The sequence below is a fragment of the Myotis yumanensis genome, unplaced genomic scaffold, assembly GCF_028538775.1.
Source record: "Myotis yumanensis isolate MYYU_CA2020_CCGP unplaced genomic scaffold, mMyoYum1.0.hap1 SCAF_3, whole genome shotgun sequence".
Lineage (NCBI taxonomy): Eukaryota > Metazoa > Chordata > Mammalia > Chiroptera > Vespertilionidae > Myotis > Myotis yumanensis.
Window position 1 is genome coordinate 14383720 of NW_027223754.1, and position 20222 is coordinate 14403941.

At 35.1% G+C, this 20222-nt stretch overlaps 1 protein-coding gene across 2 annotated transcripts in view; it reads left to right on the plus strand.

Moving 5' to 3' along the window:
* The window catches only part of SGCZ (sarcoglycan zeta), a 611636-nt gene extending 592238 nt beyond the window's left edge, over positions 1-19398 (plus strand). For both annotated transcript variants that reach the window (XM_070407376.1, XM_070407377.1), the window contains 3 exons: positions 5018-5090; positions 15072-15195; positions 19207-19398. In XM_070407376.1, coding sequence (XP_070263477.1) covers positions 5018-5090; positions 15072-15195; positions 19207-19398 — 389 coding nt within the window. The remainder of the gene's footprint in view (positions 1-5017; positions 5091-15071; positions 15196-19206) is intronic.
* The last annotated feature ends 824 nt before the right edge of the window (positions 19399-20222 follow it).

A 20222-nucleotide genomic window follows, 5' to 3' on the forward strand; every position in this document is an offset into this window, starting at 1 on the left:
TGTACCAAAGAATTTGTATGCATTCAATAACACAGGATCAAACTTGAAGAGAATGAATAAATAGAAATATTTTTTGCTCCTTTGATCTAGATGTATTTGCTCTGGACTCAGCCCTATTCCAGGGTGGGAATTTAAAATGCTATCTAAGGTTAATTGAATTTTGATTATTTAAAGTCTTCTAACAATCTTATAGATTGGATCTGGGAAGTAGTGTGCCTAATACTTACTCAAATTTCTCCCCTTAAGTTCTTAGAGCTAATTGCTATGTTGGAATTTTTACCAATTCAACCAATGACTAAGATTTCATATTGAAAAGAGAAATAGTTCAAGGATCAGTTATTCACATGCTAGTAGAAGCCAAGCAAGGATACCACTATGCTATTAAATATTAGCTTTAATATTTAATAGAACAAGGTATCCTGTTCAACCCTTCCCTTAACTCTTGCTTTCATTTTTAAAAGGAAAGTAAAACCTTGGTAGAGTTCAGGACTGTTTCACCTACTTCAGTTATTGATATGATGCATTTCTATTATCTCCTGCACAGAGAACAAATCAGTTTAACACACAGAAAAGTCAGAGCACATTTTCTCAATATTTTCAACATTAGGATAGAGTTCAATTAGAAGTGAAATTGTGCCAAATACAGCATTTCATTTAGAAGAAGCCTCACTGAGTGCTCAGAGCTTATTTGAGCATTGACTGATCTTACCTAACGCCTGAGCAGTTGCATTGGGGAATTCCTCAATTTACTGAATAGCATTTTGTTTAATAAAATGCATTTTCTATTTGACATTTAAGAATCTCTTTACAGTTTCTAAATTTCAGATTTCAAAATTCAGCATGAGGCTATGACATTTTGGGAATAGAGTGACCCACATTGGGCCATTACCTCTGCACACACAATGTGTAGATCTTCTGTGGCTGACTTTTATAACAGGGGGGATTAAGAAATACTGAATCCTTACAATGAACCAGGGTACATTTGCATCCTATTTAAGAACAATCTAGCTTAAACTGTAGGCTGGCATTACTATTTTAATTTTTGTCTGAGGAAATGGATGTTTGGAGATATTAAATAACTTCTTAAGGTCACTTAGGTAGGAATGAAGAAGCTAGGGTTGCTTCATACTCCTGCTCATGTCAAAGTGAGCAGTGTACACATAAGAAAACCTGAAGGCCAGGATTCTAGCCTCGTCAGTGAGGTATTTTATTTCTCTGACAAGATCTTTCTCATTATTCAGGTGTTCACAATATATTATCTACTTATGTTATAAAATTCTGTGAGAAAAAATGAAATAATTTATGTAAAACTAATATTTAATAGCATAGTGGTATCCTTGCTTAGCTTCTACTGGTATGTGTATTACTGATCTTAAGTCTCCCACACAAGGCCAATATCATAAAATTGTGTCTGAAATATACTACAGTAGAATTCATGAAGCTGATGGCTGGAGATATGCTGCATTTCACAGAACTTTGTTCTTTTCAGTTACTATAAAGTTAAGGAAGAACCTGGGAATATCAAATGTTTTAAGGCAAATGACTTCCCTAAGGATATATGGATGCCAACAGGTTCATAATGAGTAGCTTAGAGGATAGCATTTACAGCATACATAGCCACATATGGAAGGATGTGTACATTTAATTTGAATGATTTTTTTCATTTTTTGTGGAGTGATATTTTATGTTGAGCACTTGTAACATCCCAGCTTATGCCTTAAACTGTCTTTAAATATAAAATAGAAGCACATTCTGAATATACTCTTTCTCCTTTCTAGCAAAACATTCTATGCCATCCTTATTCTTTTATTTTGAAACCAAAAATTATCATATGAGTGAGATCCAGGACTTTTTGACCCTGAAGTTTGCTGGGCTCATTTTTCCTGACTATTACAATAGTTAAAAGTCTATGTTTTCCCTAAGTCTCATAAAATCACTTTCACTTTAAGGTATCTGAAATATCCTTTAGCATCTAATGTTTAATTAGTCAATAAGTATAAATACATAATAGTAAATGTCTATACTATTTTCCTTTTTGTCCTTTTTTTTCTCTCTTCCTTTGTTTTCCATGGTTTCTATAGCTTACAATGTGGGATTCATCGCACATTCTTTCTTTTCCTAAAGTGAGAATAAGTCAGATCTGTACTCTTTTACCAAAGGAATGTTGACGAATGATTCAGTTAATTTTGAATTTCATGTAAGCAACAAATTATTTCAGTATAAGTATGCTCTCTTCAAATATTGTGTATTTATTCTAAAAATGATTTAAAATTTACCTAAAATTTAATTAGGTGGCCTATATTTTTCATTGCTAAGTCTGTGTCCTATTAATAGTCAAACATTTTGCAATCCGTGGGATATATACCTTTTTACTTTTGAGTTTGTTGTGTGCCTGGCTCAGATGGCTTTTATTCTACTTCACTGATTTCCTTGTAAGATTATTATTGTTGCTTATTAATTTGGGTCCCTTTAGCTCCTTCTGGGACAAAATTGAAAAAGATGAGAGTAATTTTCTCATTATCTGGAGGCCTGAACTTAGCTAATTATTTTTCATTTTATTCACTTTTCAATTTAGCCCTGTAGGTGGTATAATTATACATTTATTTCCTCAAGAATTATTTTTTAAATCATTAATAATGTTCTATATTGATACTTGGAATTGAGATCTCTATCAGTTTTTAATCTTCCTTGGTAAGTTACACTTTGGATAGCATTCTACTCTCCCTTTCACTGATATATTCTGTGCTAAATTACTACATGTTTCATTCTGTATTTGAAAAGCAATATGGCTACTGTTCTTTAGTTATATTTCTGCTATCTCATCTTGGAAGTTTATAACATTTGAACTTTACACATGCGTCCTTTTGGAAGCTGTATTTTATTTTTTAAATGCCAAAGGAGCCTCCCCTTGAGATATGCAAATTTATACATTGGAATGTTGTTTCAAATGCCACCCCCCACCACAATCACAAAATTAAAGTTTTATCTAAAATTTTCGCTTTGTTTTCAAATACCCATCTGTAAGAATTTTTCATTCACAGAAATAAATATCTTACTAAATATCAAAAGAGCAAACTCCTTAAAGAAATCATTTTTACAATAGTTGCCCTATAACAGTGTACACCCTACAGAGCCTCTTTTTTTTGGGGGGGGTGGGGGTGAAGTACACTGAAAGCCAGCAAGAAGTTAAAACTGCCAATATATTTTTAGCTCATAAATAAAAACCTATAATCTTAGAAATCTATTACAGCAGACTCTTACACATTTACCCTTAGAACTATAATATAGATGAAACCATAGTGTAGTCTTTGAAAAAATCTATCCTCCCCTTTTGTGATTCGAGATCAAGGTCTGCATAGCTGTTCTATGTGGAGGAGTCATCGGTGATTATAGTATATTTTCTTATATAACTACTTATATGGCAAGGCATCTTAACATTAGGTGTAATTTCCTAGTGGCAGCTTCTTCTTCGGTTGTTGAGTCAACACATTTATATTGTTCTTCACAATAAGCAGAAGCAGCTTCATTTTGTAGGTTTAAAAATTGTATTTTTCAATGGCATTGCATTATTAAGCTAGTGTTGATGCCATTGATGGAGCAGGCATAGCATTCTTACACCAAGATATTTAAAGATTATTAAACCAAAAGAAGATAACCTTTATTCTGCAAGAAATAATATAAAACATTTATGTGAAATTACAAAAAAAAAAAAAAAAGAGAGAGGGTTTTTTTTTCAGCAGCATCTTTTAAAAATGTGTCCTGCATTTAATTTTTGAAAAGGAAAACCATTCTATTTTGCTCAGTTATATTGTGGAAAAGCTCTGAGAACCCGGAAAATCAAATGGAGTCAATAAATGAAAGCTTCAATTGTTAGAGTGCAAGACCTCTTCAGATAACTATGACCCCCCATAAGAAGTCAACTCTCATAAAACTAATTCAAGCAATTCCTGGTCTTAGATAGAGCCCCGCTTCCAGCGAGGTCAAAGGGAGGTGCCAGTTCTTTGCAGTTTGATGATCATTCTCATCAAAGGTGGGAGCTCTGTGTAGGAGAAATGCTCAAGGCCCAATAAGTCCTATGCCTTTAAATATTGAAGAATGTACTATACTGGAGCTCTTCCCATTCTCATTCATGTTCTGCTGTTTATAAAAAGACATAACTGTATGTTGTTGAGACAAAAGAAAGTTAGATAGATAAGAGTGGGTCCATGGGAGGAGGAAGTGAAACTGGGAACCCAAAGAGGCAGAGTTACTAAGGCACCCCAACTGGGTGGAGAAGAAAGGGTGCGTAGAGAGGCATGGATGTATGAATGTTGCTAAGACAGACAACTTGCAGATAACCAATCACAGGTAGTAAGGCATAGAAACCAATCCCAAGGATGTTGCTAAGGCAAAATCCTTTGAAAAGACCAATGAGGAGCAAGCAAGGCTGTCTCCACCCCCTAAATTAAAAGGCACGCTTCCGCCCAATGAATTCTGGTGGGGGAGCACATTCCTGTGCACGGGTGGCTTATGGCCATGTGGACCTCAACACATGGACTAATAGGCTTTAATTAGTTTGGATGTTAAAATACTCCTGACTATAACAGAAAGGAAGCTCTGGACACCGGCCTGCTCCTGGAATCCCGCGACTTCATTCGATTTTGGGAAACAACGAACTCAGACTCAAACCCCACATTTTGGTTTCATGATGATTTATTCTTCCCTCAAATTCACTTACCTGGGAAATAAAAGAGGAGAAGAAGATGGGTCTTTGTTCTTTGGTAAAAGGTAATAATTCTAACTCAGTCTGAACTTTAATAAATAAGTTCATCTTAAAAGTGGTCAACACGGGGACATTTAGCTTTGTCCTCCATCCCTGCGCTACCTTGAACTCTTTTTCCAATTTTTCTCTTCATTTCTGTGTTTCTATTTCCTGTTGTCCCATGTTTGGAAGCATATTTGATCCATAAAAATAGAACTTAAAAACAGTGTGTCTGTCCACTTGCTTGTATTGACATGGGATTCATGTTGCCCGTAGGCACTGAAGGAGCAGTATTCGGGCACTCAGTTGAGACACCTCACATCAGAGCAGAACCTTCCCAAGACCTCAGGTAAGTCCTGGCTCTTACACCTGTATTATTGTTTTCACCACTGTTGATCATCCTCGATATATAAAGCACTAAAACAGAAAATATGCTACATACCTGTATGAAGAATTGACATTTGCTGCTACATGGTAAATAGTCAAGTAATGAATGAAGGACAAGAAAATATGTCTTTTATTCTAAAAAATAACCATCTGTATATTGTTTCCAAATAAACATACAATGGATGTATATTAGGAATTTTGAAAAATAAAGGAAAAGGCAATTTTAGCGTAGTTAGGAGGAGGACTGAGAATCATAGACTTGCTGGAAAATCTGTCATAGACAATGAAATATATGGTGCGTAGGCTTAAAGAATAGGAAAGCAGAGATTAGGAGAAAGCTATTAAAGGTCAGGGAGTGTTATGTAAAGGAAATAACAGAAACAAATATGGATAGTAATCAGGGAAAGGCAGAACTTAATTGCCCTATGATGGACTCATCAATCTAATATTTCCAGTGGAATAAGCTGCTTCCTGTTTTTAAGAGTCACAATTACATGTAAAAGCTCTCCCTACTGAGAAGATTGTGAGATGACAGTATTATCGGAAATTCTCCTGGGGGAATCATGGCAACTGTTGATTAAAGTTAAAATAGTAAAAACCAGTAACGGATCCATGGATGTTCTCAATTCAAAAAGTGAGTTAAGCTTTAGGAATAAAATGCATTTTAGTCAATTTATTGTGGTGATCATTTTATACTATATACACATGATATATTACATACCTTATACTAATACAATACTATATGTTGTTTAAAAAATACTTTACATAATTAATTTTGGATGAGCAAATTACATTCTAAAATGCTTTTCTAGGGTATTTTTATAAAATATCAACATGAAATATTGCCATTTGGGACAAGATAGATGGACCTTGAGAATATCATGCTAAGCAAAATAAGTAAGTCAGGAAAAGCTAAGAACCATATGATTTTATTGATATCCTATATAATAAAAGCCTAATATGCTAAGTGTCCAATCGTCTGGTTGGCTGTTCAACCAATCAAAGCGCAATATGCTAATGATATGCTAACCACTTGCTATGACGTGGACTGACCACCAGGGGGCAGACATTAGACTGGTCGACCAGTCGCTATGACATGCACTTACCACCAGTGGTCAGATATTCTGATCAGTAGGTTAGCTTGCTGCTGGGGTCTGGCCGATGGGACTGAGCAAGATGGGTCAGACATGCCCTGGAGCCCTCCCACAGTCCCTCCCTGGCTGGCCAGCCTCCCACATCCCTCCCCGGCCCCAATCGTGCACCAGGGGTCCCTTGGTCTAGCCCGCACTCTCTCACAATCCGGGACCCCTTGGGGGATATTGGAGAGCAGATTTCAGCCTGATCCCATAGGCCAGTCTGAGGGACCCCACTGGTGCACCAGGCCTCTAGAGTGGGATATAAAACTGAAACTCATAGACACAGATAGCACTATAGTGGTTTTTAGAGAGAAGGTGGAGGGTTTAGTAAAGGTTAAAGGGGGTCAAATATAAGGTGAGGGAAGATGATTTGACTTGGGTGGTGGGCATACAATGTAATATACAGATCATGTATCATAGAAATGTAGACTTGGAATCTATATGAACCTATTAACCACTATCAACCCAATTAATTAATTTGAAAAGGACAATATTGATATTTTAAAAATAAATCAAATATTACAATCATATTTAAAGCTGAATCAAAGTATCTACCTGAGAGACTTTGTCTTGAAAAACGCTATAAAAATAGTAAGAAAAAAATGTTATTTCATAAATATCAGCTTTAGCCCTTCCCATTTTGGTGAGTGGGGAAAACTGCTCAAGTGAAAATAGAAAAATAAAGTAGAAAAATGTTAATGCCAAAATAGACATGCTTTCAAAAGTGTAAAATTTTCAGACGTTTATAGTTCTATGATAAAATTTCCTGAAGAACTGTTTCTCACTAGTAGAGTAACCCAGATTGAAAGAAGCTACTTAACAATAACAGAAGGCGCCCTCTTGCTGTGATGAAGGTATCTATAACAATGAAAGCATAATATGCAAATCAACCAAACGGCCAAACAGTGGAACGACCATTTGGACAACCTTCTGGACAAAGCCGGGGCTGCGAGGGCCAAAGCAGCCACTGGGGCTGCAAGAGCCTACCCTTGCACGAATTTCGTGCATCAGGCCTCTAGTTTGTTTATAAGATAGCCATGATAATTATTTACGCTAGGCCAAACCCCCAGAGACTTAGAAGGATTGAAGACTATGTGTAGTGTCTCATAGTGTGTTATAGTCTTGATTTATGATGATTTTCTCAGGAATTTAACATTTTTGTGTAATTATTAATGTTATCCCTCTCCACCTAACGAGGCTGCAGGCTCCATTAGGACAGATCTGCATCTTCTTTGCTTATTACCTTTAGTTCTGTAGCACCCAGCATTGTATCTCACACATTATAGTGTCTGAGAAGTATTTGTTCACTTGAATTACTGAAATTTTGCAAAACTGAATACTGAGGACTACTAAATGCATGTATATAAGAAATGTGGCAGTATTTGTTATCCTATTGCTAAGGCACATTTAACAAACACTAATTTCAGTTGCTTTTGAACTGTTTTAATATAAATATCAGAGTTTAATGATTCATTCAATAAAAAATTTTAAAGTACTAAGTTCTAAAAGAAACATTTTTTACTTCTAACATTTTAGTAATGATGTACCCATTTTTATGCTTTGTTGTTAGGAAAAGTATATTGCCCAAAGAGGAATAAGAACCAACTGCTATTTTAATTACCTTGCTGGTGTGTCTCAAAATTCGTAAGGGGAAATGTGGATGAAATTATATTAGTATATAGTGTACCTAGTTTTTAATTTTCTAATTATTCATCAGTGATTTAAAGATTGACTTAAGCTAGGCTTATCTGCTGCTGCTAAGAGCAGATTGGCAACCCCCAAGATGAGTGTTACTGATCTAAATTCCACAACTGAAACATAAGCAAAGCACAGTAGTGATGGGGTTATTCAATTATTTATGTGTGTCCTGAAGATTAAAATTAGAGTGTCTGAGATCTTTACAAGTTTTGCTGACAATTTTCCTTTCAGGGCAATAGAAGCACTCCTAGTTGACACCTAATTTTAAGCAACAAGGTGGGATGGTTGGGCAGGTAATTAAAATGGTAATTTGAGGAGTAAGTAGACACATTGCTTTTGCTTTTGTCAAAAATAAAAGGCTTTAGAAAGGAATATCCCGAAACATTTATTATAGAGTACAGGTAATATTTTGGTGTAGAAATATAGTAGATTTATATAATTTATTTATTCAACAGATGTTTGATGAATGCTTAATATGTGCTGAGTTCTGTGCTAAGTTTCCATGTTCATTTTAAACCTACACATGTTGGTTTTCTTTGACTTTTTTTTTTTATTTCAGGTGAAATTGTTTTTCAATAGAGCCTGTGTTTTTAAAAGCTAAAAACAAAACAAAACAAAACATGCTGAATGGTGAATAAGGAGATAATGCCATATTTGCCTGGGATAACTCATGTATGAATGTTCTTCCTTTTATATTTTTAAGTTAATTTATAAGTAAAATATTACAGTTCAGTAGGGTTTCTGCACTCTATGGTGAGAAGCGATGAAATCTACTATATAATGCCCACTGCCCAAAGATTGTTTGAATCCAAGTTCCATTAACTGCTCCAAAAATAAGACAAGATTCTTGACTTGGAATCAGTAAATGAGTTTAATATTTAATGATGTAATTGGCATCTTTTCATCGTTTCTATTCTTGCATGAATATAATTTAAAATTACTCTTTGGAAACACGTTGTTCTAATTTACATCATTTTTAAGTTCAAGGAAAATCCACCATTTATTAAGTAGATGAGTATTTTTCTCTGAGACATTTTGTCAACAAAGGAGTAAAATACTTTGCTGGTATTGTTCTACTAATTAGAGAAGAAGAAGAAGAAGAATAAAGTAGTATTTTTCTCCTCTCCTCCCTATCCTTCCCCTCTCTTCTTCCCTCCCTCTTTCTTCCTCCCTTCCTTTTATTCTTTCATTCTATGTATGCATTTTTACATTTATCTAGTGTTAGTAACAAATGAACATTATAAGAAGCTTCTTTTAGCTTGAAAACATGGGGAAACAAAGATAATTGATCTAGAAATTTCTTTGAGATAATGTGAAAGAAGAAACCACAATGGCATGTGCTAGTGAGCAGAAAACAAGAAAAAATGGAGTAAACAAAAAGAATGTGATTTGCATCTGAAGAAAGCTCATTGTAGCCTGAAATGATAAGACAGTAAAATTTCTTATATATTCAAGTCACAGTTGGCATTAATTTTTTTCTTAAAACACTTTTCTGTTCAGTTCTCCATTCATGCCATCATTGAAACCTCAAATAATTCATGAGTACCTACTATTTCTTTGGCACTTTGTTAAATATTTAGCAAAAACAAGATATATGATGTTTAAGTTCTATTTAAGTTTCTATTTAGTAATTGCATCCTGGGATTTACTTTAAAAGAATTCTGAATTCTAGCCTCTGAATGTTGAGACTTCTTCTAAGACCGAGGCGTTTCATTTTCAATCTGAGAATTGCACAACCTTCAATGCAAAATCTTGTTGCATCTTTGCTATGTAAAAACCATGAAAACCAGAATCACTTGGGAAAACAAGCAGACTAGAGTTCAATAGTAATGCTCCTTTGCTATATAATCTTTGGGTACCAAAAATAGTCAGAAATTCATTGCTTTGAATTTAATACTTTTAAAATGAACACTTTTATATTTTATAGTTTTATCCTTTGAATACAAAAAATGGAAAATTAGGTTATGAATTTTCTTCTAAGTTTCTGTTGAATTTTATAGTCTGTGATTTCTTTATTACTTTTTATATTTTGAGTAGATGGAACAGGAAGTTATTCCTGCAGAGTGTGTTAAGGATCCAATGTTATTTTCTTCAGTATTGTTAGTCAGTTTATTAAGCATCACTTACTAACATTTATTAAATAACCCAGTATTTTCCAACACAAAATGATTGCACATTTGTCAGATACTTCTCATACTTTCTATTTTAGATTGTGTTCTAATGATCCAATTTCTATTTCTAATTCCAATATCATTTTAATAAAAATAATTTTAAATTAAGTTCTAATTTTTAAAAAAATCTTCCACTTTATTTTATTTTTAAAATCTGGTAATTGTCTAACATACTTTCCTCCCCCAATTATTTTGACATAATGTTTTAACTTTCAAGAGATTCTATTGAGATTCTTGCTGGGTTTTTATTACATGTTTTCATTACTTTGTGAAATATTGCAAGTTTCATGATATGATATATGTATGAGTTTATTTTTATCCAGGAATATCTCCAATTCTTGAATTTTCAAGTAAAGAATATCAAATGTCCATTTTATACATCCTCTCCCTGAAATAATTATAAAATACAGGCATTAAATCATATAGCATTTATATTAATATGATAATCTAGCAACATGAATTATATAGTTTAAAGGTGTCGCTACATGCCAATAACATTATTTATTACACCTTAATACAGTTGATGACAAGATTAACATCAATTAACAATTTCCTACGTATATTTCCATAGCACAATATTTCACAAATTTTGTGTAAAAGGTAGATAATCCTATAAGATCTGAGACCATACCTCTTTCCCAACATCTTATTCTATGGCTACAGTGGCAAAGGATACCTGAATGTACTGAAAAAATTCTGATTAAATAATTAGTAAATACTAAAATGGAATAAATGAAGAGCCCTGAAATCTTTAATATATTTTAATCCTCTAATCCCAAATGTCAAACATGGCACAAAAATGCTACAAAAAAATGTACACATTTTACTGTTAAACATATGAGTAATAACTCTAACCCCTTATCCTCAGAAAAAAACTAAATCTTATCAATTATTTGATTAAGAAACTGTGTTTTTCCTCCCACTTTATAAGATAACTGATTTGAATTTTCATGAATGTCAGATTCATAATCTGTTTTAGAACTCTAATCCACTTTTATTAAGTTTTTATCTGACTTCTGTTTAAATGGTTCAATAATATCCAAACTTAAAGAATAACATTTTAGAAATAAATGGCAGCAGAGTAGGAGGATGCTGCATGGACATGCTCCCAGGCACAAGCTGGAATTATAACTGAAATACGGAAAGGCTTCCTGAATAATTAATGGAAAACTCACAGGAGAGAACTCTGATACCCAAGGACCGAAGGTGGAGACTGCATAGAGACTGGTAGGAGGGGTGGAAGTAGGAAAGGGCTGGCCGGGCACCCACAGACAGCAACTGAAGTCCAACCCTATTGGAAAAAACCTTGCCCTGAGTTCACTTAAGAGATTAAAAGTAACAATTAGCCTCCAGGCAGAAACAACTGCCCCACATTTTTGGAAAAAATAAACAACTCTCCACTCCTGATGATGATGGCCTTGGGACAATTCAAGTTGGAATCCTATCAGTCTGTAGGCAGAGGTGGTCTCTGGAGGCTTTGAGTCTTTGCCTGATCCAATTAGTCAGAAACAGCCTTTAACACGGTCCTGCACTGGAGATTGAGAGGTGTAGAGGATCTACCGAATACATAGTCACAAACCCAAGCAGACAATGAAAATGAGGAAACAAAGAAACAACCCCCAAACGGAAGAACTAGCAAATTCTCCAGAAGAGATAAATGAAGCTGAGATAAGAAATTTATCTGAAACAGAGTTCAGAGTAATGATGTTAAAAATGCTCAACAGTATGAAAAAAGATATAATAACTATGAAAAAAGAAGAGTCTGATATAAAGAATGACATAACACAAATAAAGAACACATTGGAAGGAATACACAGCAGATTAGGGAAAGCTGAGGATTGAATCAGTGAATTAGAAGACAGAGTTGAGTTTTTTTCACTCAATTAGAGAACCAAAAAGAAAAAAACAATTAAAAAACAAGAGGACAGCTTAAGGGAGCTGTGGGACGATGTGAAACATAACAATATTAGAAGAGTAGGTGTGCCAGAAAAAGCAGAAAGGGAGAAAGGAATAGAGAAGGTGTTTGAAGAAATAATGGTAGAAAACTTTCTACCTGGTAAAGGAAAAAGTCACACAAGTTCAGGAGACACAGAGAACCCTAAACAAGAAGAACCCAAAGAGACCCACACCCAGACATATCATAATTAAAATGCCAAAAATTAAAGACAAAGAGAGAATCTTAAAGGCAGCAAAAGAAAAGAAAACTGTTACCTACAAAGGAGTTTCCATAAGGCTGACATCTGATTTCTCATCAGAAACTCTACAGGCCAGAAGGGAATGACATGAAACACTCAAGTTAATGGAAAGCAAGGATCTGAGACCAAGATTACTATATCCAGCAAGGCTATCACTCAAAATAAACGGTCAAATAAAGAGCTTCCCAGACAAAAAAAAAAAAGGTTAAAGGAGTTCATCACCACCAAGCCAGCATTACAAGAAATGCTAAAGGGATTGCTGTAAGGGATTGCTGAAAAGAAGAAACAGAGAGAGAAACCTAGCCATACAGAATTAAAACGGCTATTAAGTAAATACCTCTCAATAATAACCCTAAATGTAAATGGATTAAATGTTCCAATAAAAAGGTGTAGGGTAGCTGAATGGATACAAAAACATGACCCAATTACTAGTATATGCTGTCTACAAGAGACCCACCTCAAAACAAAAGACACACACAGGATGAAAGTGAAGGGATGGAAAAATTTTTCCATGCAAATGGAAAAGAAAAAATAAGCTGGAGTAGCAATAGTCATATCCAACAAAATAGACTTTAAAAGCATCATGCTAAGTGAAGTAAGCCAGTCAGAGAAAGATAAATATCATATGATCTCACTCATTTGTGGAATATAATGAACAACATAAACTGATGAACAAAAATAGAGCCAAAGGGGGAAAATATTCTAGAATATAATAGAAGTAACCCTGTTACTTGCAGATTTTTAATATTTCCTACAACTTTTGTGATATCGTACTATGTTAATACAGTTTCATTAATATTATTATACTTAAAATCCTTTTATTCTTGAAATATTAATGTTTATTGCATATGATATTATTATATGTAAGATCATTTTTCTTGAATAATTTGTGCTTATTGCATGCAACATCATATTTAAAATCATTTTTCTTGAGATATTAAAAAAAGAATAACATTTTATATTATAAATAATTAACAAATGGAAATAGTAGAGGCCACAGATATACTGTTTGGAGGTGTATCTGTGAAAATTAATTAAAAATACACATTTTAACATTCAGATTTTGAAATTAAATAATGTGTCAAAGTAAAAGAATTATGAATAAAAAATGACAAGTGATTTTCCTTTTCAAGTTTACAAATATTCTGTAAAATGTGTGATTTGTTTTTTTTTGTTTTTTTTGTTTTTAAAAAGGCAACATACAGATATTTCTTTAAAGTATCTTATTCAGAACCTGACATCACTCCTCACTCCTGCCAGGGATTTTTTTTTTTTAAGCACAGGCTTTAACTATGTTTTTAATTGCTTTTTAGAAAGAGAGGAAGGGAGGGGGATAGAGAGATAAACACATTCATGAGAGGGAAACATCATCTATTAGCTGCCTCCTTCACAGTCCCTACTGGGGATCAAGCCCACAATCAGGGCATGTGCCCTGACCAGAATCAGACTTTGACCTCTTGGATCCTGTGTGGACTCTGAACCACTGGGCCACACTGGCTGGATTCTGCCAGGGATTTTATGAAGATGTTCAAGAGGCCCATAGGGATGAAAGTTTCAAAGTTGGTTTCTGAGTGGAAAAAAAAGAATAAAAACGTCATTTGAACATGCCCAAATCACTTTTGTCTAAGTGCTATTAGTGATATAGGCATCCCTCAATATCACTTTCAACTTCACTACTGAGAAAGAGAGAGCTGATCAAACTGTTTACTGTGGTTCTCTCTACAAAACAGCTCTGGTCTATGGCCTCGCTGTAAACTAGCTGTTCTGAGTGATGGTGCCTGTGAGCCTGAGGGGACTCTTGTCCTGAATTCCTGTGGTCAAGGGAACACAGGTCATTGCAGCCTAGAGCAGAGCACTTATCCAAAGCCTAATTCAGGGGGTACAGCATCTTCTCACACTAGTGCTTTTTACGACTGTATTCTATTTTCTGTGTTCTGCCTTCTTTGGCTCTTTTCTCTAGTTTTATAGTTAAAGATAATTTTGAAACTGCCTCCCAGCTACCTTTCTTTTGCAGACACAACTATCTTAAACACTTCTTTTCTCAAAATGTATGTAGTCAATCTTGAATGACTACAATCTCAAAATGTATGTAGTCCATCTTGTACTTGTATATCATCCCTTACTTAATTTTCCTTCCTCAGACTAATGTCATTTATTCTGTGGACATTTTCCTCGACCAGCAGAAGTCAGTTGATGGAGGAAATGTCTTATTTCTTCATTTTGATTAATTTCTTTGCAGTGTAAAGAGTATTTTGAAAATGTTCAAGTTTACAAATGTTTACTGTGCGTGCTTGGCAGTTTACAATATTCATGATTTTCATTAAAGCTCTCTCATCTCCACAAAATAGGGACTCTTTATTGAGGGATATTTATATGCTCAGTTTGTAGAAATGTCTTTATTAAAACTCCATCATTAATATTGAAAATGTATAAAAGATTTAAACAAGTAAACTTATGACCTACTTTCATGTGTATTGTGAAGGGAAACAACATAAGAAATGAAGTAAATCAGTTTACAAATGAGAGTAAATAATTGATGCCAAGAAATAATTTCATAAAAAGCCAAAAAATAAATAAGGCAATCAAAAATCATTATAAATGTCATTTGGCTTTTTTTTTTAATGGCAAATATTTTTATTTATTCCTACCTAGTTGTTTGTTTTTAGTTGACTAATGTTATCTTTTAGTCCATCGTAATAATTTTTTATTTTTACTCTTAAGGATTCCTATGTTTTTCCCTTAGGCTTGAATCACCAACCAGGTCCTTGATAATGGAGGCTCCTCGAGGGGTCCAGGTGCGAGCTGCTGCAGGAGACTTCAAGGCCACCTGCAGGAAGGAGCTCCACTTGCAGTCTACAGAGGGGGAGGTGAGTTCCCAGGTAGCGGGTGGCTCTTTACTGGTTAGAGTCCTTCCTCTCAAAGTGTATGCATATGGTTCCAGCTGAGACATAGAACAGTGATGGTGAACCTTTTGAGCTCAGCGTGTTAGCATTTTGAAAAACCCTAACTTAACTCTGGTGCCGTGTCACATATAGAATTTTTTTATATTTGCAACCATAGTAAAACAAAGACATATCTTTGATATTTATTTTATATATTTAAATGCCATTTAACAAAGAAAAATCAACCAAAAAAATGAGTTCGCGTGTCACTTCATAGGTTCACCATCACTGATATAGAGAGCTGCTTTTTAAGATAGCAATGATGACCATATTAATACTTCTTCTGAAATATGAAATTTGGTAAACCTAATGTTATTTTCTTAAGTCAAAGCTCTATTTATTTTATGTTGAAAGATATTCATATGTCAAGATTGAATGGGGCATCTGAGTTCCTGTAGTTTCAAAATTGGCAGATACACATACTAAATGTCAAGATACTATCAAGAATAAATTAATCTTTTTTTAAGTTATATTTTGGTCTTGAAAACATTTTCGCAAAAAGTTCCTTGAATGTTTGTTTCTATAAAATTAATGCCTAGCTCTGCTGGCATGTTCCTGTGGTTGAGCATGGACCTATGAGCCAGGAAGTCATCAATTCCTGGTCAGGGGAGAGGCCCAGGTTGCTGGCTGATCCCTGGTAGGGGTGTGCAGGAGGCAGTGATCAATGATTCCCTCTTATCATTGATGTTTCTATCCCTCTCTCTCTCTCTCTTCCTCTCTCAAATCAATGAAAAAAAAATATTTTAAAAAAATAGTACCTATATATTTTTTAAAGGAAAACAAAACGAAAATTTATTTTACTATTTAACCGTATTGTTATTTCCTGGGTTAGGAGATACTCTTTAATAGTTTTTTCTGTTCACTTTATTTCCCCTAAGAATCTCCTTTAAGTCTATTGTCATTCCTTTAAGACCATCTGCTTTTTTTCACTGTCTGCTCTAAAGAACCTTTTGCCTTCGGTCTTCCACTCTTGCACTCTAATGCAATAGATACCATTTATTCCCTTTACCTTATAGCTCTAAACATGTGATTGTTTTGTCTGCAGAGTCACATTTTTGTCAATTCTGGCAAATGACTAAGCAGATGTCTTCACACAGTACCTCTCCTCATTTTCTCTGTGGACTTTTTCTGGACCTCTGAAGAAATGCTAAGACTTTGCATTGTTTTGCCCTCAGATCCCTTAGCCTCTCCTTCCTGTTTTCTATGTCTTTGCCTCCTTGTGCCTCACTCTGTTTATTTATTCAGATCTGCATGCCCAGGTTCCTCTTCGGTATCTTATTGCATACTTAATCCCTACATTGAGCTTTTAATTTTAGTAATTATGTTGTTCATTTCTAGGATTCTCATCTGTTGTTTTTTCAAATCTGCATGGACATTTTTGTAGTTCCTCTTTTGTGTGCTTGTTTGTTTTTAATTCTACCTTAATTATTTCAAAGCCATCTACATAATACATATTCTATTCTGTATATTTCTACTGTGACTCCCAAAGCCCTTGAAGGGCTAAATCTGTTGTATAGCTGTTTATGCCAATCAATTCCCTTAGTATTTTCTTCCTTTGTGTGCTTATTTATTTTGTATTATGAGCTTAGGAAGTTTAAATTGAGAAGAAAAAGAATGGAAGGCTAATTTAAGAGTTGTTCTGGAGCATTTTACCTCTTCAGATGTAAAGATGAGAGCATAAATTAATAGAATCAAAGGGAGACATTCCTTTTTTTTTTTACTTTTATGCCATTATCTCAGCTGTTGATTCAAGATACATTTTAATTATATATTTTGTTTCATTTTTATAAACAAAGTCATTGTCAGAACTACATTAGCATCTTATGTGATCTGGAAATATGCTTTATGATAATTAAAAAAATATATCCATATTACCTTCTAGGGTTCTTTCCACTTCTATTACAGACTACAATACTTTGTCTTCCACAACAAGACAGAAAACTTTCTAAATATCTCACATCCCTTTTAAAGAGTTTCTTTTATCATTCTAATAATTCATTCAAATTATTCATATGAATCATCCCATAAGAAATATTGATGGTTATTAATCTTTGTTCTTTTCTTACTTACGCACTACTTTACTGATATTCTTTTATTCAAAATATCAGCAGATTCCTTGGGTCAATTACAGGTTGGTATTTAATTGTGAATTGAGTAAAATGCTATAAATAAATCATATCCAGAGGTATTCAGCTGTGGTCATTTTTATATTAATAAAACAAAGATGTAGAAAGGCACAGCACTTTATAGTAGAATAAATAACATGTAATTTTCCTACAAAGAAATGTGAAATGATAAAAATCTTTCTCTTTGCTTCATTGACTATGCCACAGAAAGGTAAACTGATCATTTATTAAACAATATAGAAATATGTCAAATCTATCTTTAGATAGTTTTTGAACTAGTTAAAATCAGAACAGGCATAGCATTGAGGTTACCAAAATAATGGACAAAGTGTGTAAAATGAAATTACACTCAAAATCAGCACTGTAGAAGATGCAGTTATTTCTCACAATGTTACAAGGAATTTCAAATTCAGCTCTGAGGACCATGTGAATCATGGCTGGAAGGACGCTGGACATTTTATAATAGTATATGCAAAGCAATGATGTAGTTACATGTTACAAGATCACAGAGGAAGGAGAAAACAATTTTTATTTTGCAAACTGATAAAGAGTTTTCCTACAGCAATAGGTCTGATTTCAACAGGGAAGGATGGGATAAATGAATTCTTAATGGAGAGAACACAATGGCCCATGAGTTAAAACCTCAGGGGTGTAATTTTGAGTACCAGAAAGAGTTTCCAAACAAATGGATTACATGGTTTATAGGACAATATAGACTAGAAATATCAATTTGAGAAGTTGGAAAGTAAACAGTATTACCAGCAGACAGAAAGAGATACGAGCAAGCCCATGAGCAAGCACATCCATGCTGCAGGAGCCTGGAGAAGCTGAGCCATGTTGGGTTGAAAGAATCAATATATATTGTCCCTTTTAACTCTTGGCTTATTTTCTATCTAAGCCAGTAAAATATAATTTTCTCTTTTTGAAGGCCCTCTTCATTTTAATTTATCTATTAATCAAATATGCCTCCCTTATGTGGGTGAGGATACAGTTTGGATATCAGAAGTTTATGGAATTAAGTATTGTCATGGAGCTAAATATTGTCCAGAGCAGCCCTTAAGTGGATAGGAGAGCTAGAGGGTAGTGCTATAAAGCTGAAATGGGCCGGCCACACACCATAAGGTTCAAGGCTAAGGCCACTGAAGAGGTCTCTACATCTGTGCTTGCTTTCCAAGGCTGCCACCTGCTTGCCCTTCCTGTATAAAAGCAGCGACTCTCTGCATTCATTCCCTCAGGCTACACCAGTGGAAAGACAATGAGCTCCCAACTATAAAAGCCAGTGTAGCAGCACGGGGTCAGCAAGGCTCTGCAAATCACCAGGGCTAACCAGTGACAAGTATTTCTGTGTTTATTCATAAGTGAACCATTCACAATATCTTATAGTCATTTGATCGACCCCACATGACCTCCTTATCCACATGTTGTTTAGCTTTCCATGTTCCACTGTTTATCATCTAGGTCTCAAGTTTCCTTGGGCAAAACACCAGCCCTAACAGGTCTTCAGAGATCTCACCTCCAAATATGCAGACCCCAACCCCACCATTCCAGAGCTTACCCCTATAATATTTTTAAAACTTAAGAATGACTTGCCATCACAATGCACCCTGTCTCAGAGGAGAAGATAGCTGTAGAGCGTAGGGGCTGTGCCTTAGGACTGTAATTTGTTTGCTCAACAAAGCATGGCAGCTAAGCCAATAGGAGTGTTTGTTGTGTAGTCTTTCTCACTAGGCCACGTGGTAAAGCTCTGAGGCCTAGAGAATGCGAAAATGAATTAAAATGCAGTTTCCCCCCCCCCCCCCCCCCCCCGTAGATATTTTTGAATGCGGACACCATTCGGCTGGGAAATCTGCCCACCGGCTCTTTCTCGTCTTCACCCAGCTCTCCCAACCCTCGACAGACAGTGTACGAACTGTGCGCCTGCCCCAACGGCAAACTCTACCTTTCTCCGGCAGGAGTGGGTTCCACCTGTCAGTTCAGCAGCAGCATCTGCTTGTGGAGCTGAAGTGACTGATTCCTCCTCACACCAGAATAGCCTTTTGTTCCTGTCTGTCTGCTTCACGGTTCTGCTCGGTTTCCCTTGTGATCAGTCCAGAGCTGCTTCAAATGGTCCACGGAGCAACTTCTCCCGGCGTCAGCAGGGACTCGCCTCCACCTTCTCGTGTGAGTTACTGTCCCGCTCAGCACAGAGTGGCTGCGTGGCAGGACAGCGGAAGCTCGTCTTCAGCAGGAAAACTGGATCATAACTTTGGCTCAAAGGGAGAATAACATAGGTGCCTTTGCTACATGAAGTGAAGCACACAGTTTTAGATTTTTGCAGGACCTGGATATGAACTGCACATATGTCCATTACCTAGACGAAATTCCCAGTGTCCAGTGGCAAGATGAAATGGTTAACCCTGTGAGAAAACTAACACGACAGTCTGAAAGCACAATTTTCCATTCATCTTTTTAGGTGTACACTCCCCCCTCCCCAGAATTTTAAAATTTTAAAGCATTATGTAATGCTTGCTTTACTAAAAATTAAATTCAATACATGGTTTTTAACAAAACAAAACAAAATAAGACAGAATCCCACCCTGAGTTTTGTTTCTTTAAATTCAATGTGTTGTTACTCATTGTCTACTATGTCGAGGATTTTGTACATTAGCTAATTTTGAAAGCACTCAGCAATATATTTACAGAATTAACCATATGCCACCCTGCTGTCATTGGTCAGGTCTGAATGTCCTTATGTAGCTTTTACTCGGCTATTGCATGTGACATATTTACTTTTAGCAAAACATCTAATTTATTGCGATATAAGAAAGGATTAAGAGGGGCATACAG